The following is a 19,140-nucleotide window of genomic DNA, read 5'->3' on the forward strand; positions in this document are numbered from 1 at the left end:
CCCAGGTATTTTCATAATGCCATAATACATAATGGTTTTGACTCCTGACAATTCAAGGTGTTAAAGCTACTAGTTAGTGAATCAGTTCAAACAAAACTAACTGGCACTTTTTCTGCTGTTCATAGCAGAGATGACAAGCACATGGACCTCAAACAGACCTTCTGCACGTAGGCTGAAACAGTTTAAGTTAACTCTTAGACATACACAGTTAAATCATGCTCAAGTTGAGTTTTCTCCCTCTCTTGGAGCATTTTCAATACGAAATTGTGGGTTGCTTTTTCCAAGAGGCATGCAGTATTTTACAAAACGGGCAAAGTGGACTGATTTATTTTTAGTTTTGTTAAGTAAGTGGTGTATCTTTACCCTAGAAAGCACTAGGTGGTGGAATTAGGTCCTGTGAGCATGAAGAGCTTATCTAGATTCTCCAAGGCGCAGTAAATGCATTTGCTCTGAGCCTGAAGAGGCTAGGAGAGTGGATGCCAGAGACACTTCTCAGCTGTGCAAAGCAGCCTCCTTGTGCAGGCTCTCAGCCTGGCACTTTTTCCTCTATCACATAAATCTCCTCAAACAATTTAGTGGTACACTTTTGCACAGCAGTCAGGGAAGTTTCTCCTCTTTTTTTATCTTTGCTTACTAGGAGTGGCTCAAGAAGCTGGAGATGTAATGTCATGGACTCCGCTACAAACAGCAGTGTCAAATGCACATGGACACAACCACCAAAAAGACACTGCAAAATTTACAGCTAATCTGTAGTGGGATGGGGAATATCTCAAGTTTAGGCTGGCTAAGACCAGCGTGGTGCTGGCTGGTGGGAGTAGGAAGACTTTGACAAGATACTGACTTTGGTTTTATCCAAATTGATCCTCACGAGATCAAAGTCTCAAGATTTTTCTAATTTATAGCTACACAAAAAAAGCAATAACAGTGGCAAATTCCTTCTTGTGTCTTCCATGCACTAAGAAGCCCCTCGATTCTAATCTGGCCTCAGTGATGCACATATTCCTTATCTCCACAGTTTGGGTCACCCCAGTTGTATGTCTCCATTTATGGCCAATTTCTGGTATTTGAAAGGAAAGGGGAAGTTATTAAGTGGCCATGGCTCTCAGGTATGAGGTTTGACTATAATCATTGTTTTACTGCAGGTGTAAATACCCTGAGCACACCAAGGGCAATGCACATGCCCTTTAGGGAGAAATCATATGGTCATGGAGTCCCTATAAAATGCCAAGGCAAGAAAGGACAACCATACCCATCTGATCAGCATCCTTCATTCTGCATCTGTTCTTTCCCGCACACACTCTTATCATTTATCCCCCAAAATATTAAAGCATATTGAAAAATATGTCTGCAGACAGCAGCACAAATGGAAGGAAAAGCTGGGGAACGTCCCTCACCCAAAGCAGGCCTGAGCTTTGTGATGAGGGTGCAGGTATGGGAGCCGCGTTGATCTGAAGAGGGAATTGAGCCTGAATCATCCACTCTTTTGGGGAGGGATCCAGCTGCTCGATTTCTGTATGAGAAGTGATAGTAGTGACAACGATGTCACCATTTTAAGGGATAAAAGTGCTCATTTCTTGGGAAAAAAATGGATGCAGGGACCTGCTTCCAGTGACCAGAATATATAGATCACGATAAATAAAGAATAGATGTAATATATATAGCATATACCAAGCTTTTCTCTCGTGATGCCCTTTATCGAGGCTGACGGGGAAAGTACGAAGACAAAAGGAGCGCGGACTGCGGCGGGGCGAGGGGCTCCCTCAGGCCCCTGATGGCGGGAAGGCGAGGCCCCGGGCAAACCCGCTCCCCTCAGGCTGCCGCCGGGGCCGGCCGTGCCGCCGCCACCGCCTGCGCGGGCGGGCGCGCTGTCCCCGGAGGGAGGCGGGGCGCCGGCGGGCACCCCCTCCCCTCAGCCGCCGGCTGAGCCTTAACAGGTAACGGAGGAGGCGCGACCGCCGCGGGGTCGAGGCGGGATCTGCTTCCTGGGTTTCCTTTCGCTTCGGTGGGGACCGTCGCGCCGTGAGGGGCTGGGCCGGGCACGGCTGGGTTGGGTTGGGTTGGGCTGGGCCGGGCCGGGCCGGGTGCACCTGGGCCAGGCGGGGCTAGGCGGGGCTGGGCCGGGCCGGGCCGGGCAGGGCAGGGTCGGGCCGGGCGGGGCTGTGGTGGGCCGGGCGCACCTGAGCTGGCTTGGGCTGGGTGGGGTTGGCTTGGGCTGGGCTGGGCCGGGCCGGGCGCACCTGGGCCGGGCCCGCCCTCTCGCCGCGCCTTCCCGCCCCGGCGGGCGCCCGCGTTCGCTGACGCCGTCTCCTCGCAGGAGCCGCGGCAGGGCCATGGTGCCGGTGTGCGGCGGGGCGGGCGGCCGCCTGCTGCGGCTGGTGGGGGCCGGCCGGAGGCCGCTTCTTCTCGGCTCCCCCCGGGGCCGCAGCTGCCAGGCGAGGGGGAGCCCCGCGACCCCCGGCAGGGCCCTGGCCGTCAAAAAGCGAGGCTACGACATCACCAGGAACCCCCACCTCAACAAGGTCGGTGCCGCGGGGGATTTGTTTTGCAGGGGCGGGAGAAGAAGGGGAGAGGGGCTCGGTGGCGGCTGGCGGGGTGGGTGGGAGGCGGAGGAAGGCGCTTGGCGCGGGTGGCGGGTGCCCTGGTGCGGCGGCGTTGGCAGCGTTGCTGTGTCCATCCCCGCGTGCAGCCCCGCTCTGCAAGGGGGCGAGATGGCGCGGGGAGGGAGGCAGCGGTCGTGGCTCGACCTGGGCCGAGCGCGGGGCGAGCTTTACAGGTGTTCGCCCGCTGGTTCGGCGTGGGCGGCCTCCTTCGGGGCCGGCCACTTGCCCGCTGCGGCTGCCGTGGTGGTGGCACTGGAAGAGCCTGTGTAGGGCAGAAGCACCCTTAGCTAGGACCTGAAACTGCCTGCCTGAAATGACGAAAATACCTGGCGTATTTTGATACACATCGTATTAAGCACGCAGCATTGGTACTGATCGTTTTACACCTTCGTGATAAAACAAGCATGTGTGGTGGGCCTTGTTGTAAAGGTTCCCTTCATAACATATCCATAGCCATGCGTGTTCCGCTACCAAAGCAGCGTATCTTGCTGGAATGAAGATGATGAAGATGTATTCATTCTCAATACTGCCAAAACTGCAACATTATTAAAAAAAAACCCAAAACAACGGTTTTCAACAAGGTCTGCAAGGTGCGTAAAATGATACCCTGTAATATAGCTCCACGATACTTTCCCATCCCTTTCCATAATTTGAAGGGGAAAAAAGATCAGTCTGGATGCAAATTTTGGGATCAAATAGATCAGATTCAAGAATGTTGGGTTCCAGTTTCTTATATTAATACTGCTAGAAATAACCACAGATACATTAATTACCTTAAAAATAAGCAGATATTGAACACGGTATTGATAGTTGATGGGGCCGTGATTATTTGTCATCTGCTTGGTATGCAGTTTTCTGGTATATCAGCCTCTTGTGTTTTCTTTTTGGACTGGAGACTCTTTGCATGACAACTTTTACTTTGTGTAGTTCATGGTGTGCTGGGCTGCATCTCCTGGTACTGTTCCGGCATCCATGGAGGTGCACCCCTAAGGACCAAGGCATGTGATGGCACAGAATGTTTCTGAATACGTAACAACTTTGTAGGCAATCCAATTTGAATCTTTACACCGTGCGTGTCTGTAAGACTGAAGAGGAATTGCCAACTATCTCATAAACAACAGTAATTCATCAACATTATGTGGCTTTGATGAGTTTTTCTTCAACATCTGGCTTGTTCTCTTTGGTGTTCAGTGACAGTTACAAAGAGTAAGATAGCTAATGTTTCTAGTAGTCTTATATATATCAGCTCAAACTGAAAAATTAATACTTTGACCTTTGCTCAGTGTAATGCAATAATAACACACAAACAGTTGAATCTATCACGTGTTTTAAATTGATCCGGCTACTGCAGAAGTAGATTTTGAATGTCCCATTTGATTATTTCAGAACTGAGGTTTTCTAAAGTGTTTTCACCCCCCTTCCAGTGAAATAAAGTATTTTTCTTTAAGTCTAAATGGAATTTTGGACCATGTGGAGAAAAGGGCAGAAAACTACTTCTGCTAGAGGTAAAATATATTGTAGCATGCCGTGTTTAATTGGCCATGAGAAATCTCCCAGCTGGTCTCCAGCCTGGATGCTTGCTGTTCATGTTGTTATGTTCCTCTGTCAGTGCAGACCTTACATTCATTGATACAGTCATCTACAGAACATTCAAGCAAGGACAGAAATGGCTGACATCTGTGGTAAGAGATAAGGACTGCCCGTTCATCAGTTTACTAGGTGACTAGTAACTACTCACTGCTAAACGCTCAGACCCTCTTTCCAAACTTTTCCAAACAGGCTTTTCTTTCTCTGTTACTCTTAACAGTTCATTGTAGCATCTAAGGAATTAACTGTGTCCAACTGAATTGGGGTATTTCAGACAGTTCATTTGTTGTCAGTGTATGATTGATGGCCCGTCAGTCTGCTATGCTATAGATGGCCCAAGTTAGGGATCTTAATAGATTTGCAGCTGCTGTACCCTCATCACATAGCAATTACTGTTTACCCCTTTGGTAGCTAAATGCGGGCACAGGGTCATTGCCATTTTTCTGCAGTGGATCTTAGTTTAATCTAAGCTTTCATCTGATTGAAGGCTGCTCTGCAGGGGATAGTCCTTACATCTCTCCAGGAACCTCTGAAAAAGTTTTTTGGGAGTGAGGCTTTGGGTAGCAAGTGTTTTGCTGCTTTACTCAATGCCCTGGCTGTCATATAGCCTTTAGGTGAAGTTTAAAGTGTCAGTCTAAAGCTATTAAGTGTGTGGTATTTATTCAATGAAGAAGGCTGTGTTCCTCCAGCAGAATCACAGACAGATTTACAGTCTGAGGATATTGACCCAAGTCTTTGCTTGCTGACTAGGTTGAAAGTGCTTTGAAGAAGCAGCAGACTTGGAAGTCACAGCTGCCAGGTCCTCTGTAATACCCTAAATATCAGGAAAAGCAGACTGTCCTCTGAGAAGCTCATCTGTTTTCCAAATCTGCCTGAGAAGAAAAAAATAAACAGGAAAACTGGTGATGGATGTAAGAAATTTGCAGTTGTTTCTTTCCTTTGGTCTTTGACTATGTGACGTTGGCTGGTTTTTCTCATGTAAAGGGATTGAATTCCTAAATATTGATCAAGGGTGCCAACACTGTATTAAGCATGGATTGTAAATGAGTTCTCTCTAGTCCTTAAACTATTTGGCAAATCTATGCATTGTGTGTAAGAGCTTGCTTGACTAGGCATTTTGGGGAAAACATAGAGGAAAAAGCTGTCTTGCAATTAAGGCAAGACAGTGTTATGTATCTGAGACTGGGTTTGATTGTGTCTCAGACTTTCCGTGTGACATTGGGGAAGTCACATGCAAGGAAATCTTGTAGCTTGGACAGTGGGAGGAACTTTGAAGGCAGAACTGGTTATGCTTCATCTGTGCTAATGAGACTAAGTGCGCTGTGTGTTTCTGTACTATTCAGATAGTGTTCTTCCTTCCTTGCAAAGTATTACAACCCATGTCTGATCCAAGGGCAGGACTTGGGAAATGTCAGCATTCTTCTGAGAGGTACTTGTGGTCTTAAAAGGCAATAGCAGTTGTTCTAAGTTGACAGAACAGTCTCGGATAGGTTAGGAGGACGAAGAAGAGCTTGTTGCATGTTTTCATGAAGTGCCTAATGAAGTAGTTCTTTTCTTGCCTTTGAATGCTGCAAAATTGGAAAACATAAAAATGTTAACAATGTCACATAACCACAGAGAACCGGTGAGACTGTTCTGTGGCAATCCATGTGCAAGCTGGATTCCAGGAGGATTTGTTAGAAGCTCTGGCCATATGTGAGTGACTTGCTGAGAGAGGAGTCTGTACTACTGTGGGGCCTCAGCCTTGTGAAAAGCTAATTCAATACTGAGACCCTGTGAGAAAAGATGGGGCATCTCTTGCCTACTGCCTTATTTATCAAAGTTGCCTTGTGCTTGGTGTGGTCAAGGCCATGTGGTGTGCCCTCTCTGACAGTGCTGTCAGTTCTGAAGATTTGTGCAATTCTGCTCATCTCGGATGTGCTGTTCATGATTCCCCAGTTCTTCCACAGACTCTATCAAATTAATGTGCCTTCTCTGTGTTTGTTAAAATACAGACTGAGCTGGACAATTCCCAGTTTGACCACACACCTGTAGGGACTCAAAAATTTTGTCTTGTCCAAAATCAACTGTGATTGTGTTCATGACACCTGACTTGCAGTCAGTTGGAAGGTTGATGGCACTTCATGCATTTTGCTGGAAGTCCTGATTTTGAGATAAATCATGCCTCCTTGGAGATCTGCCATCACAAACAGGTGCAGAACTGGAGGTCACAGTTTGTTTTCAGAGTAGCAGGATATTGCTGTATTTGAAGGGTTGAGATAATACACTAAAAGTTTCTGCAAGGTGTAGTGCAAGGATCAGAAATTGGGGTCTTCCGTGTATGTCTGGACAATACCCTGTACTCTGATGTGTCTGCATGCGTGCTTTCCGTTGCTTTTCATGGAATGCGTCATAATGAGTTACCAGAAAAAAAAAATTACCAGCGTGGATCTGTAAGAATGAAACTTTAAAGAATTGCTGTAAGTTTCTGCAGCCTTTTTGGAATGTACCGCTGTACGCATCATTAAAATGCAGAAAGTCTGTTTGTCCTTCAGCTTTGCGGGGATCAACATTGAGCTAACTGAGGGTTCTTTGAACATGGTGTCAGTAATTTGCCACTGCAGCTGAGAAGGAAGTGATACGGTCTTGCACATGGCTGTATTCGGCAACTGTGGTGAAACAGGCCTAAAATTAGCTGGATTTGTAAAATGATTGCATTTAAACAGAATTAGTAATGAGCACAGGAACAGTGTGTCTGAAATGGCAGTTGGCAAGATCAAATCGAGGCAGGATTCTGTTTTCAAATGAGTAAATCTCTTCCCTAAATCCCCAAGGTTATATTCTTATAACTGGAGTTTCCAGTTGGCTAACTTTATGTCTGGATAGGCATGTAACTACTGAGGTACACACAGGGCTTTAAGTGGCTGTGTGACTCCCAGCATTTCTTAACTTTGCAAAACATGAGCACATGGTAAGAATATGAGGTGAGCAGAGTTTGGAGGTTCCTCTCTTATTTTTTCAGGACCCCATAGCTATTCGAGCAAGTTTTAGGGGACAAGTTTTAGACTGGACAAGTTAATTTAAAAAAAAAAAAAAAAAATCCACTGAGGGTTACTAAATACACTAAAACCACACCCGGCTAAGAAAGTCCCCAAACTGAAAAGGAATCCCAAAAGGATGGGAGTGTGCAGGGGAAGAGTATCCTATTTAGCTGTGTTATTTACTCTTCCTAAGGTTTGTAGCTGCTGCTGGAGACAGGATGCTCATGTAGATGAACTGACCTGATAGGACTCTCATTTTTCTAGAGATATCAAACAAGACACTTTCATGGGCAAACCCAGCACCACATGGGCCACTTCAGACCTAAGCCAGACCATGTCTGCGAGAGAGCTTTTTATCAAATCATGCTCTAATTCTTCTAGAGTTGAAATGTGGATGGGCTGGAGCACCTTGTGCAGTGTGATGAGCCTTAAATGGTGTCCAGAGCAGAGAGGCTGTTCTCTGTTCTTTACTTGTTCTTTATTTCACCAGCCAAGCCTTAGGTGTATTGCCATAGACTTCACTGGAAGCAAACTCCAAGGAGATGAGCTTTGGCCCAGTGTTTTGGCAAATGTGGTGGTGGTCTGGAAATATTTGTTTTAGCCTTCATCCTGGTGCGTGAAGTTTCATATTTGTTTGTTTGGTGTTAATGTCAAGCATATCTTTGTCTGAGTCCAAAGTATCTTTTGGCAATGGCATTTCGTAATATTTTGGTACCGAAGAACTTGTTTGCTGACGATGCCATAACAACTAAGCCCAAACTAAATCTGGCTGTGCTTCTGGTATTAGCAGCAGCCTGCAAAAGTCACTTTGCTTCCCCAGCTTGGATTGCAGTTCCTCTCCCTTATCATAGCCAAACCAGGAGACCATCTGCCTTCCTGCCCCTCTGCATAATCTCTTGCCAACACTGTCACTCTCCCCTTTGGGATACCACTAATGCTTTTGGAGTAGAGCTCTTGTGGAAAAGCTTGGAAGTGCAGAGGAAGTCTATTGCTGCCAAGGTGAGAGAGGTGCTGATGCAGACCCTGCCTCTGTCTGTGTTCTACTAACCCTGTAACATCTTGGTTCTTCTTTTGCCTTTAGCCCTTGTAAATGCATTGAGAAGTCTCGGAAGTATTGGTTGGGTAGCTTTTATTGAGTGTATGCTTGCAATCACTATAAGATACTAATAAAAATAAATTGCATTTGGACCAAAATTCTTGTTTCTGTTTTCTGAGCAGTTTATGTTGTAAAAATACCTTTAAAATTGCCTTTAACTTGTGGAAATTCATCACTTTGGCAGCTGCCTATGTTGCTTTCTTTTTATCTTGCCCTTTCTTTTAGAGAAGCCTTAATCCTTACACCAGGCATGTTTTGGTAGGGCAGAGCCAAGACTGAATGTAGCCCTTGTTTCATAGGGTAGACTAAGTTCTTTGGCACTTGAATAAGAATTACACTTAACTAACACAAACTGTTTGATAAATGGTATGAAAATTGATATTGTTGCAGTTAGAATGGATCTAGGGCTGAATGTTGTGGCTTGTTCAGCATTCCTATTCGTTGCATCTAGTGAAATGTGTGGCAGACAACCAGTTGATTTCTTTGGAAGCACTGCAGATGTTGGTGGGAAGACTGAGCATGTTGTATATGGGGCTGGTCCTGTAAACAGTCTTCATTCCACTGACCTCAGCAGACTTCAAGCCTTGCCCCATGTTAAGTAGCGTGATATGTAATGTCATTGATGTCAGAAACTGTGTGCTGCTCTATGTTGAGATGAATCATTGGTGCTCATCAGAATTAGTGATGATTTAACTGAAGCTGCTGAAAGGCAGTGCTAATTCACAAGATGAAGTAAAAAGCGATAGTTTGTGGCTCGGTTTTAATTTCAGATGGTCATTTCAGATGGATTTGCCATGCAGTAAGGTACCTCTTGGAGGTGGGTCTGGCAGCTTTGTAATGCTGTGTGGCAGAGTTTGATCCCTGAATTTTTGGTTTTGGTGTGTCATAGGTCTGGCATTCATTGAACAAAATTGGACCTAGAGCAAATTCCATTTGACTTGATTTTGGATAAAGAGAGTGTAAATTGAATTCCTCTTTAGCTTCTATAGCAGCTAGCTCCAGAAGAACACTCCAGCTGCTGTTACTGGCATTCATTCAGAGCTGAGAAAGGAAAGGTGGGTCTTCAGTGCATAACTGCACTCTCTTGATACCCCTTGCTGAAGGGGGAAGTTATGATTGCTTATAATATTTAGGCTCCTCCAGGGCTTTGGGATAATTTTCTTTCTCTGACTTGCTGTAAGTGATGCTGATTTACCTTCCTGCCCCCCCCCAGCTTGCCTGGTTGATGGGAGGTACTGTGCAAACATCTGCTTTTGGCAGCTCTCCTGTGGTTTCAGTGTTTTACTCATTCTTCACTTCAAAGAGCACCACTGCCAGCATGTGCCCCCGTACAGACAGCACACAGGCAATTCCAGCACCGAGCCTCTTGCAGAGTTAGAGCCTGGAGTTCGATGTTGGAGCTGCCAGTGCATGTGTGTGCTGTAGCCGAAAGCTGGATGCTGCCCCATGCGGGAGAAGCCTTGCCTGTACCTGTGTCTGATTAAATGCCATGCAGGAGTATAGATTGTCCTGTTTTGTTGGGGTTTTTGTTTCTTTTTTACCAAGGGAGCTAAGAGGCAAATGGTTATTTTAAATGTCCTTGGGGTTCTGGATCCAGAAATACACTAAACTCTTACACTGGTGAAATCTAGGAGACAAGTCGGGCTGGGGAAAAAAAAAAACCCCACATTTTTGCTTTGTCTCTGGCTTTTCCTCTGACTGTTTGTGGGGGTTTTTTTGTCTTTTTCTCACTGACTTATCAGACCTGCTATGAAACCTTGAAGAGCCTATTGTAGCTTTCACCCAAATAAATTCTTTTGGGACAGACTTAGCTTTAGAGCTGTTGTGAGCAGGTCAGACAGGCCTTGATGCTTGGGGGAGAGCAAACACTATGCTGCAATTCCGTTTCTTTCAACAGAAGGCTTAGCACAACAGTAAACTTGACTACTTTCAGCTTATAATGTGCTGTAGTAGAGATGATGAGCATGTTCTTAATTTTTAACCTCCCCTTTGAGGCCCAGGGGTGACACATGCTATCTGTCTCCCCAAACAACATGACATTTTGATAAATGACTTAGATATTGTATTAGGCTGACAATAAGTTTCTTTTAAAAATGTTTTAAATGGCAAAGCTTTTTATAGTTTCTGCAGCTGCCAAATACAAAACTCGGACATAAACTGAGCAGACGATGGTTCTGACAAAGAAAATAATGCCAACACAAAAGTTTTCTGCGTATCAACATCTTCTGCTTCACTTCACTTTGCAGCTCTCTGTTGGCACATGTATCCTTTTTCAACACGTGGAACCATGGAACCGAAACAGATTTTCAGTACATTTCTTTATTGTATATAAAAAAAGATTAGCTCCATATTTCAGAGCAACTTTTTTCTGTGTGTCTAGCTTATGAAGTGATAAGTCTGTTTTGTAGTATGTCCATATGGATTAGCTCTGTTCAGCCTCATAAAACATGTAGTTAAGGCTTTACTGTGTTTCTCAACATAGGAAGGAATTAGTTATTTCAAATACAGCGGTGCTATGTTCTCCTGGGCAAGGCATCTTGAACTTTAACTCTTTGGCTTGGCTAATGGATTTGTCACTTCACCTAGTGGTTAAATTTATTATGGAAACTATTAAACTTTGTTTAATCTTCATTTGAAGGGTTTGTTGTTAAACTTGCAGGTGATTTTAGCTGTGATTATTTGCAAGTGAGAGAATGGATTGCACATGCCAAATCTGGTCATTTTTTGGAAGTGTCCAGATTATTAGGAGTTTCTGTTGTCAGGATGGTCTAAGCATGTAAGCAGGGACTGGAGGGAGAGACAATGTGTTTTTTGAGGCCAACTGATTTATATGGGGGGGGGGAGAAGTACAGCCAAGGATTTTCATGTTCATAGCCCTTCTTGTAGCAACTCAATTTTTTTTTTATCCCCAATGAGATCAGTTGGGCCAATAAACAAAATACGACAAAAAACCCCACCCAAAACTTCTTCCTGTTAGCCATTTCCTACCTCACGGGGAATTAGATGTCTTCACGTTGCCATTTGTGTCTGTAGCTTATTGCTGGGATAAAACAACTGCATCCGTAAATCAAATCCCTTGATCACAATTATTGGAGGGGCAAGGCCCTTCTCTCTCCTAATACTCTATAAAGGTTTCTAAATCTAGCCAATAAAATGAGCCAAATAACAAAAACTACTTGCTGAAGTGCTAAGTCTTAATTCTGTTAAAAATCCTAAATAAAAAAATGTATCTACCATTGATTTGGACTTTTTTTTAAAACAAATCTTCTTGTAAAAACAAAAAACCGCTGGGAGAGCAAACCATTTGCACTAGTGCGATGTGCACAAAGTCTGAGTTCCGGCAGACACTGTTGTAGGGAAGAGAAAAGAGTTGTGCAATGGCTGCAGGAGCATGAAAGACACTTACATTAGAGTAATTCAGCAGTTCAGGTGGTTTCTGGGTGAGAGACAGTTTGTGCAAGAGGATCTCAGAGTATTTGAAGTAATGTGGATATTGGGAAGAACAACTGAAAACTTCCCCCAGTGCCTAGCTGATCAAGGCTTGGCTTGATGGGTGAAAGCAATGGAAAGCAACGATAAATGTGACCGTGTGCTCCAAGTAGGCAGATCTACAGAAAAACTTCCTGAGCAGGAGTTAATGCTGATTGTAATGCAGAAATGGTTTGTGTTCTGCAGTGTCTTCTGCTTTATACTTACTAGTGAATTTGCTTACATTGGCATCTTAAGAGTTTGTCAAGTAAATCACATTCAAACACAAACTCTGTTGCTCAAAGGTAACAAAAGTATTTTTCCCCCCCCTCAAGTTTAGAGGATTTTCAGTGCATGTACCATTGGGACTTGTTTCTCATTGCACACATGCAACAGATTCCTCTTAGGTTTGGTACATTGCCCAGGTTGTGATGTGCAGCAGTATTTATTAGAAGGAGACATGTGTGACATGCCTTTCCCTCCATGTGCTGATCCCAGCAGCTTTTACTGGCTTATGTCTAGGGGGGGAAAAAAAGCTTATAACAGCACAGAGGTCTCCCTGAGCATTGCTCTTTGGTTTCTAAAAGGCAGCATAGGCTTAAACCATTGGGAGGCTTTCCACTGATTTCAATGAACTTTGCATCAAGCCTTTTTTGAATATAGGAACAAGCAACTGCACCATTCAAGATGTGAGGTTGTTTGATCCTGAAAGGTTAAGATTAAAGGTAGTATAGTGTGACATTTTGCCATCTTGCTCTGTTAATAAACAGTAATTAAAATGGAAGCATATGTAAAAAATTGTGCCTAGAAAATCTTAAAGCAAAAATGGAATTTGCCATGATCATCAATTTCTACTGATACAGAACCACATGAAGGCTCCAGCTGCTTCCATAGTTGTGTGTCCCAAAAATCAAAAGTGCTTTTTACTTTTTATTTTAGCATTCTCTGTCCAAGCTCATTCATCTTCCTTATGACATTTGGAGCAATCGACTCGGTGATGTCTTTTCAGTGCCAAAAGCTGTCCTCTGGCCTGCAGGCAAGAAGAGCTGGACTTCTTCACAAGATCCGCTGGAGGAACTAAGCGAGATGCCACAGAGAGCTTGAAGCTGCCCTGGAGTGTTCATGTAGTAGCTTAATACAACTTACAAAAGTGCCTTTGAATTGTGACCTTTCAAATGTCCACTGGTCAAGGGTAACTGGGATTATGAAACCAGGATGGATGCATGACTGATGCTTACTGAAACTGGGCCACTCTCCCTAAAGGCAAGTAGTTTTTTTGGGTTTAACATGTTAACTGTATTTGAAGCTATAAGATAACAAAGTCATTTCCAATATAAATCAAAAAGAAGTGATGCAAAAGTGCTGGAAAGGAGCAGCAAGACTCTGGCTGCTGCTGGAAAATAGATTTGGTGTTGGCCACTTTTTAAAAGTTAATTTCATTTTCAAGATAAGCTTTAATGGATTTGGCAGTGAGAGTGCAACTGTAACCAGATCTTGTTGTTTTGTACAAGTGCCTTTCAGGTTTCTCTGCAAGGTCAAATGTCCTGTTGACTGGCAGCTGGGCTGCTTTGCTTGTAGGAACGCAACTGGTATTTGGTGGAGTTTCAAAAGAAGTTTCCCACTGAAGCCAAATATAAAAGTGTATGAGAGTCCAGCAGTTTCACTTCCTGCAAAGCTGGAAACCCCTGTAGCATTTATTAGGATTTCCTTCAGGGAAAGAGGGATATTAATCTTGTTTGACTTACAGAATCATAATATTTGTACTGCAATTTGTAACACAGTGCAAGAAGTTTTCAATTAGTATTTCCTGAGGAATAGCAAATTTGGTGGATGCTTTTAACTTTTTTATATTTTGTCAGAGAATAAAGCAAGCAGCTCACAGGACCTTTAAATGTTCCACAGTGTTTGAGTAGGGAAGAACAACAGTGAATGAGGTTACAGATCTATGAGGAAGCAATGAACAGCTGAAACTGTTCTTGTGTCTTTCTTGATGTCTTTGCTTGGTATCATCATAATTTATTCTCTGAGCTGTAGTACTGTATCAAGTGTGCTTGTGGGAGGCATAAACCTCAGTCTTGTTGATAAAATAGTCGCTCGGTCGGTTCACTGCTGGTTTTAATTTTCCTAGTGTTACAAAATTGCTCTCAAAGTCTGAGCTGATTGCAATGAACCCTGATTTGGAGCCCAACCCAAATTTCCTTGAAGTCTTGGCAGCCTCTTCCCTTTCAGGTTTGTAGTAATTTCATACTATGGGACATGTTTTATGCCTCTTAGAGAGGCATAAAACTTTATTTTGAGACAAGATTGCTTTTTCCTATCCGGGCAGAGGAATGTTGCTAGGAGAGGGGAGGCACTTGGGCTAAGGATAAGGAGCCTCTAGTACGTGAGAGTTTCCAGATCTGCAGTGTGCATGTGTCCCTGGCAGTGGGACCATCAGGGTATATGTTACTCTGTGCATTGCAGGTATTCCCTGTCTCTATTCTGGAGGAGATGGGGCACTCCTGTCCCTTGAGTGTAAGGAGGTCCCAAGGTGATCATTCACCCTCAGACACCTGCACTGGCTTCTGCCGGAGTTGCTACTCTGTCACTGATGCTTCAGGTACTCTAGCAAATCATTTCCCCTCTGTGCTTCGGTGTGTTCATCTCCTGCCCAGAGCATTGCTGCACAGATCTCCACACAGTGGTCTTTGAAGACTGACTTCATCTACCTTTTTGTAAGCAAAAGGATACCAAATGACAAGTGCGATAGAAAGAGCAACCAGTTCTTTTGAATCAGTTTCTTTGTACTCCCTATTTTTGCTCACTGCTGTTTTCCTGCATGTGTCTGGAGATCCTCTCTTTGCTCAAAAGGGGTGGAGGGAGAGGCAGAGAAGAAATATGAAAACAGGGATTAGAGGGGCAAGCACAAGAGCTCCTGTGAGATGAGGAGACAGCTCTATCCAGCCTGGATTCTGTTATCGCAACACATACTTTTTAATATTAAAGATAATAAATTTTTTCTCTGAGATTGAGGAATCTTCCCTGCCCTGTGTGTTGTATAAAGAAGGCAGAGACATTAAGGGTTGCTGTTCCTGGGCGGACCATGAGTGCGCACAACGCCCTGGTAGTTTGTAACTCTGTGTCTGGTTTGGGTACCGAGTCTTCACAGTTGGCATTACCCATGCTCGGTGTCTCTAGAGGTTTGGTCCAGCAGATGGTATTTCATCTAAGCTGTTTGTAAGACCAAACTAGCTGTTGTCCAAGGTTACCACAAAAGTCCAACTCACAGGTGTTCTTTAAAATATCGCAGACTGACAATGGCTCCTTTTTGCACGGCATTAATTTCTCAGTGTCACGTGTGCATCTTGGTAACAGATTCTGCACTAGCATAAAAGGGAGACACTGGAAACATTCCTGGGGTACTTCTAACTTTACTGTTAAATACATAATTTAAGGTTTAAAAATATCACCTGGAAAGCAATACAGAAAATATTCTGTATGCCAAGAGCTTACATTCTCCTATCGAGTTCATGTTTATTTCCAGGGTTCTTGTGTTTTGTAGGCACCGTTTGTCCTTCTGGGCAGTGCATTTGCAGAGGTCTGACCTGTCTGGGTGATGAGACTAACTTGCATCTGGGAACTATGGGCTTGATTCGCACATATAGTATGGCCATATGTCGGGGATTCCTGGGCATCCTGCATTTGCTTTGCATGTAGTCTGTACAGGTACAGAGAAGCTGATCATCTTTTGGATGCATTGGATTTACTGGCCATTTGCAGAATAACTTTGTATGTAAGACTGTAGCTCTGAGCTGGCTTTTGGACTTTCAGAAATCCTGGGGCAATGGCCAAAGTCCTTATATTTTTACCCAGTAAAAGATCTAGATGGAAATAGAGAACATGCCTTGAGATACTGGTACTTGATAGAGTAGATCTCAAAGCTTGTCCTTTAGAGAGGAAATCTATATACATGTTTGGTAATTCACCTGACAAATATCAGGTAAAGAAAAAAGATAGTGGAAGTTGTGAAGGTACTTATTTATTGCTCCACAAATGAAGAATTATCTTCTTTGTCTAGAATCCACCACTTAGGTTTAGCATTTTCTGCAGCTTGAGCCTGAAGTGGAGAGACAGAGTGCTTTTTCACGCCAGTGAGATTGTGGTTAGACACATCATCCCTGGCTGTTGTTGCCAGATTGTGGCAAAATATAGGAACTATTGAATTTGAACATAGAGATGTGGAAAAAACATGAAAGCAACATGAATGGGAGAAATACTTGTGGTTTATTATTTCTTATTCCTCATTCTTGGAAGCATTCAGCACATAATATGCCTTTCAAGACATGTATCATTCAGCTTCTGCTTTTCTTTAATGAGATACATTCAGGCATTTAAGTTCAAGCTGTTGGAGTCCTAATGCAGTCGCTGTATTACATTTAACACCCTTGAGCTCCGTTGAGTTTCTTATCAAATAGTTATGGAGGGCAGTTTCTGAATCACTGATAGGCATTTGAGAAAAGATCAGGCAGTTGTGGGCATCCTATTGGCATAGCATGTTTCACCTTTAGTTTTGGAGCACTCTTCTGAGATGGGGAAACGGAATTATTCTCACTTCAGTGGGGAACTGAATTTAGCTTCCCCAAAGTACTGTGGGATATTTGTGGCAGACCAAGTAGGTGAACATGAGTCTCTCCAAATTAACTTAACCATTCAGCCAGCATACCTGTTTGCTCTATTGTCTTACAGTGTCTTTTTATCTTTACCAGCAATGACCTCAACCACAGCCTATTAGAAACACCTGTGATATATCAATTGCTCTATCCCATATATGCCATCAAATATGCTTTATTTTTCACAAAATGCTTTTTGTTTTATAATATTTCCCAAAAGTTGTGTGCAGAGGAAGGAAGCGCTAATAAGCAGCTCTTCTCGGAAGACTTTTTTTAAAATTCTATTTACCAGAACTTGCTTCGTTTTTTCCCATTAATATGCATAGTTAATCACTTAAAATTTGTCTGTTATGTAACAGTTCAAAACTTCTAGTTGCACTGTGTATGTTACAGATGCCAACACCTTGAGGTAATTACCTTGTCTATATTATTAAAGTAATAATTCAGAGAGAGAACCAAAATAGGGTAAACACTTATGCTTTAAAGCTGGTGGGCCAGAGATCTGGGTGTGCTGTGTGGTCCCCCTGTGGCTGCTGCTTAAGCATCTGATTGGATAGATGCTGCAACCAGCAATTTCTTAGAAATCAAGATATTATTGGCTTGACTTTCCTCTCATTTTATTTAATGACACCTTCCAGCAAATGTCTAGGACTAGATCCAAAGCAGATTGAATTTGATAGGAAACAAATGAGTAATTATAGCCCTTTGCAGTAAAATATTCAGAGCTATAGCCTTATTGGCTTCATATTGTTTAAGAAAATGTTTTGCTGAACTGGGGCATAGGTTTTTGATGTAGTATCCCACTGCTGTAAGACTATGAGTATATTCTGGCTAAAGGCTATCTGAGGAGTGGCTTTATAGGAGCACAGCTGGGTTGTAAACAAATGGTGATGGTACAAAGAAATGGTTGTAAACTTCTGCTCTGCATTCAGAGGGAAGAGAAGCAAAATTTAAAACCAATAATACATCTCCATTTTTGAGTACCAGACAGAAGAAAATTAACTGCAAAACCAAAATGAACTTGGAGAATGAGATTCAGACAGCTTATAATGTCTCTAGCTGGTGTTTGCCTCATTAAATAAATAAGAAGCAAAACAGGTAATAAATACCCTACAAAGTGACACAGTTGCTTGAGGTGTTAAAACTTTTGGGTGCTATAAATTTGCTCATAGCTTCACAGTGCTGAGGTGGTATGAAATGTTTTCACTGATTCACTTTTAATTTAAGAAAGGAGCAGAAGAGTAGTGGATGAAAGAAAAGAAGGAAGTCCTGAAGCAGTATGACAGACCCTTATATTAGTAGTGGTCTTAGATCCTACACTCTTGCGTAGGAGTTTGACCTGTCCTTTCCATATACTATGCAGGAACTGAGCAACTTGATTAAAGTATGGTTGATTAAATAGATTAAGGGTGTTTGGAGCAAGGGTCTGCCTGCAAGCCGTGGAGCACAAACTTTTTCTTTTCCTGTAGGAGTGCAGTAACCCACAAATCGTTAGATGTTAAATTTTGGTTCTTCTTGTCTTGGTGCAAAAGTAAATACTCTGATACATTTGCTGTTCTGGTTCAGAATTCCCTTGTCCCAAGTCCCTCATTCTTGCATTTGGGAAGTTAGGGAAAACAAGCAAAGTGTAGCACTAACAAGGAACATAGTGAGGATTGTGTGTAAGGTATGACAAAAGGAATAAAACTCCACAGCAAGCTCTCTTCTACATACCAGACCCTTTGAAAGCAAAAAGTCTGTGTATTTCTTGAAAAGAAAGTTGAGATCAGCAACATCATGTAAATGTTTGGGGTTTGATCCTATAGGTCCTTAGATGCAGTGCGTACAGTCAGGAAGCGGAATCCTATCTCTTCAATCCACGTGGAAAGACTTACACCTGGTAGCAGGTTCAGGATGATGCACAAATTCTGAGATCTGGTGGGAAAATTCAGTGGTAGAAAGATCTGTGAATACTATGAATGTGGATGACCAGGTTGGGGGTGGGGATTAAAGAAAACCTCCAAGGCATAGATTTCCAGTGAGGACAAAAATAAATCCAGAACATTTGCTTCATGCTGAGTCTTAGCAATGCTGTTCCAAGATAAACGTAGTTTAGAAGTTAGTGGCTTTTGGGAAAAATATTTTTTTTTTTAATGCCATTAAGTTATCAGGTAGCCTCAAACTCAAACTGTGGTACTGCTTGCTTTTGTCTATGGAGAAGAAAGCTTGGAGAAGCATCGGGGCAACTTTTATGCAAAAATGCTGACTGAGGCCAGCATAATGGAGTAGGGAGGTACCTGATTCTATTAACTTGCCTGTAATAGGAAGCTAATTTAGAATGTGCAACTGCAGGGGCACCCCTCTAAACATATCACCATGTTTTAATCTGAAGAAAGATTTTTTTTTTGATAGGTACAAAATATACATCCCCAGCAGTATAGGATTTGAGCAACTTTAGTCTAATTTGGATACTCATCAAAGTAGAGCTTTACATGAAAAGTGTCTGAAACTGCTTTTTTTTTCTTTTTCATAAGCAAGCATATGCATGTGCCTAGACCATGATTTTTGGCAGAATCTGGCCTCTATTCTGAGTCCTAATTCACCCCTGCTGTTCTCTGAAATGAAAACCTTCTGATTCTCCTGCAGGAAGAGGCATTGCTACTGCCATCTGCAAAACATCAGCATCTTCTACATCATGCTACAATCGCTCTGACCTCTCAGCATATGATGACTTTTAAAGA

General features: G+C 43.1%; 1 protein-coding gene across 1 annotated transcript in view; it reads left to right on the top strand.

The window, feature by feature from the left end:
- The first annotated feature begins 2,101 nt into the window (after positions 1-2,101).
- ME3 (malic enzyme 3) overlaps positions 2,102-19,140 on the top strand; it is a 141,529-nt gene continuing 124,490 nt past the window's right edge. Inside the window, exon 1 of the mRNA XM_082008375.1 lies at positions 2,102-2,519. Within this exon, the coding sequence (XP_081864501.1) occupies positions 2,331-2,519 (189 nt within the window). The 5' untranslated portion in view covers positions 2,102-2,330. The remainder of the gene's footprint in view (positions 2,520-19,140) is intronic.

The sequence above is a fragment of the Phaethon aethereus genome (genome assembly GCF_964289735.1).
Source record: "Phaethon aethereus genome assembly, chromosome: 1".
NCBI classification, from domain to species: Eukaryota; Metazoa; Chordata; class Aves; order Phaethontiformes; family Phaethontidae; genus Phaethon; species Phaethon aethereus.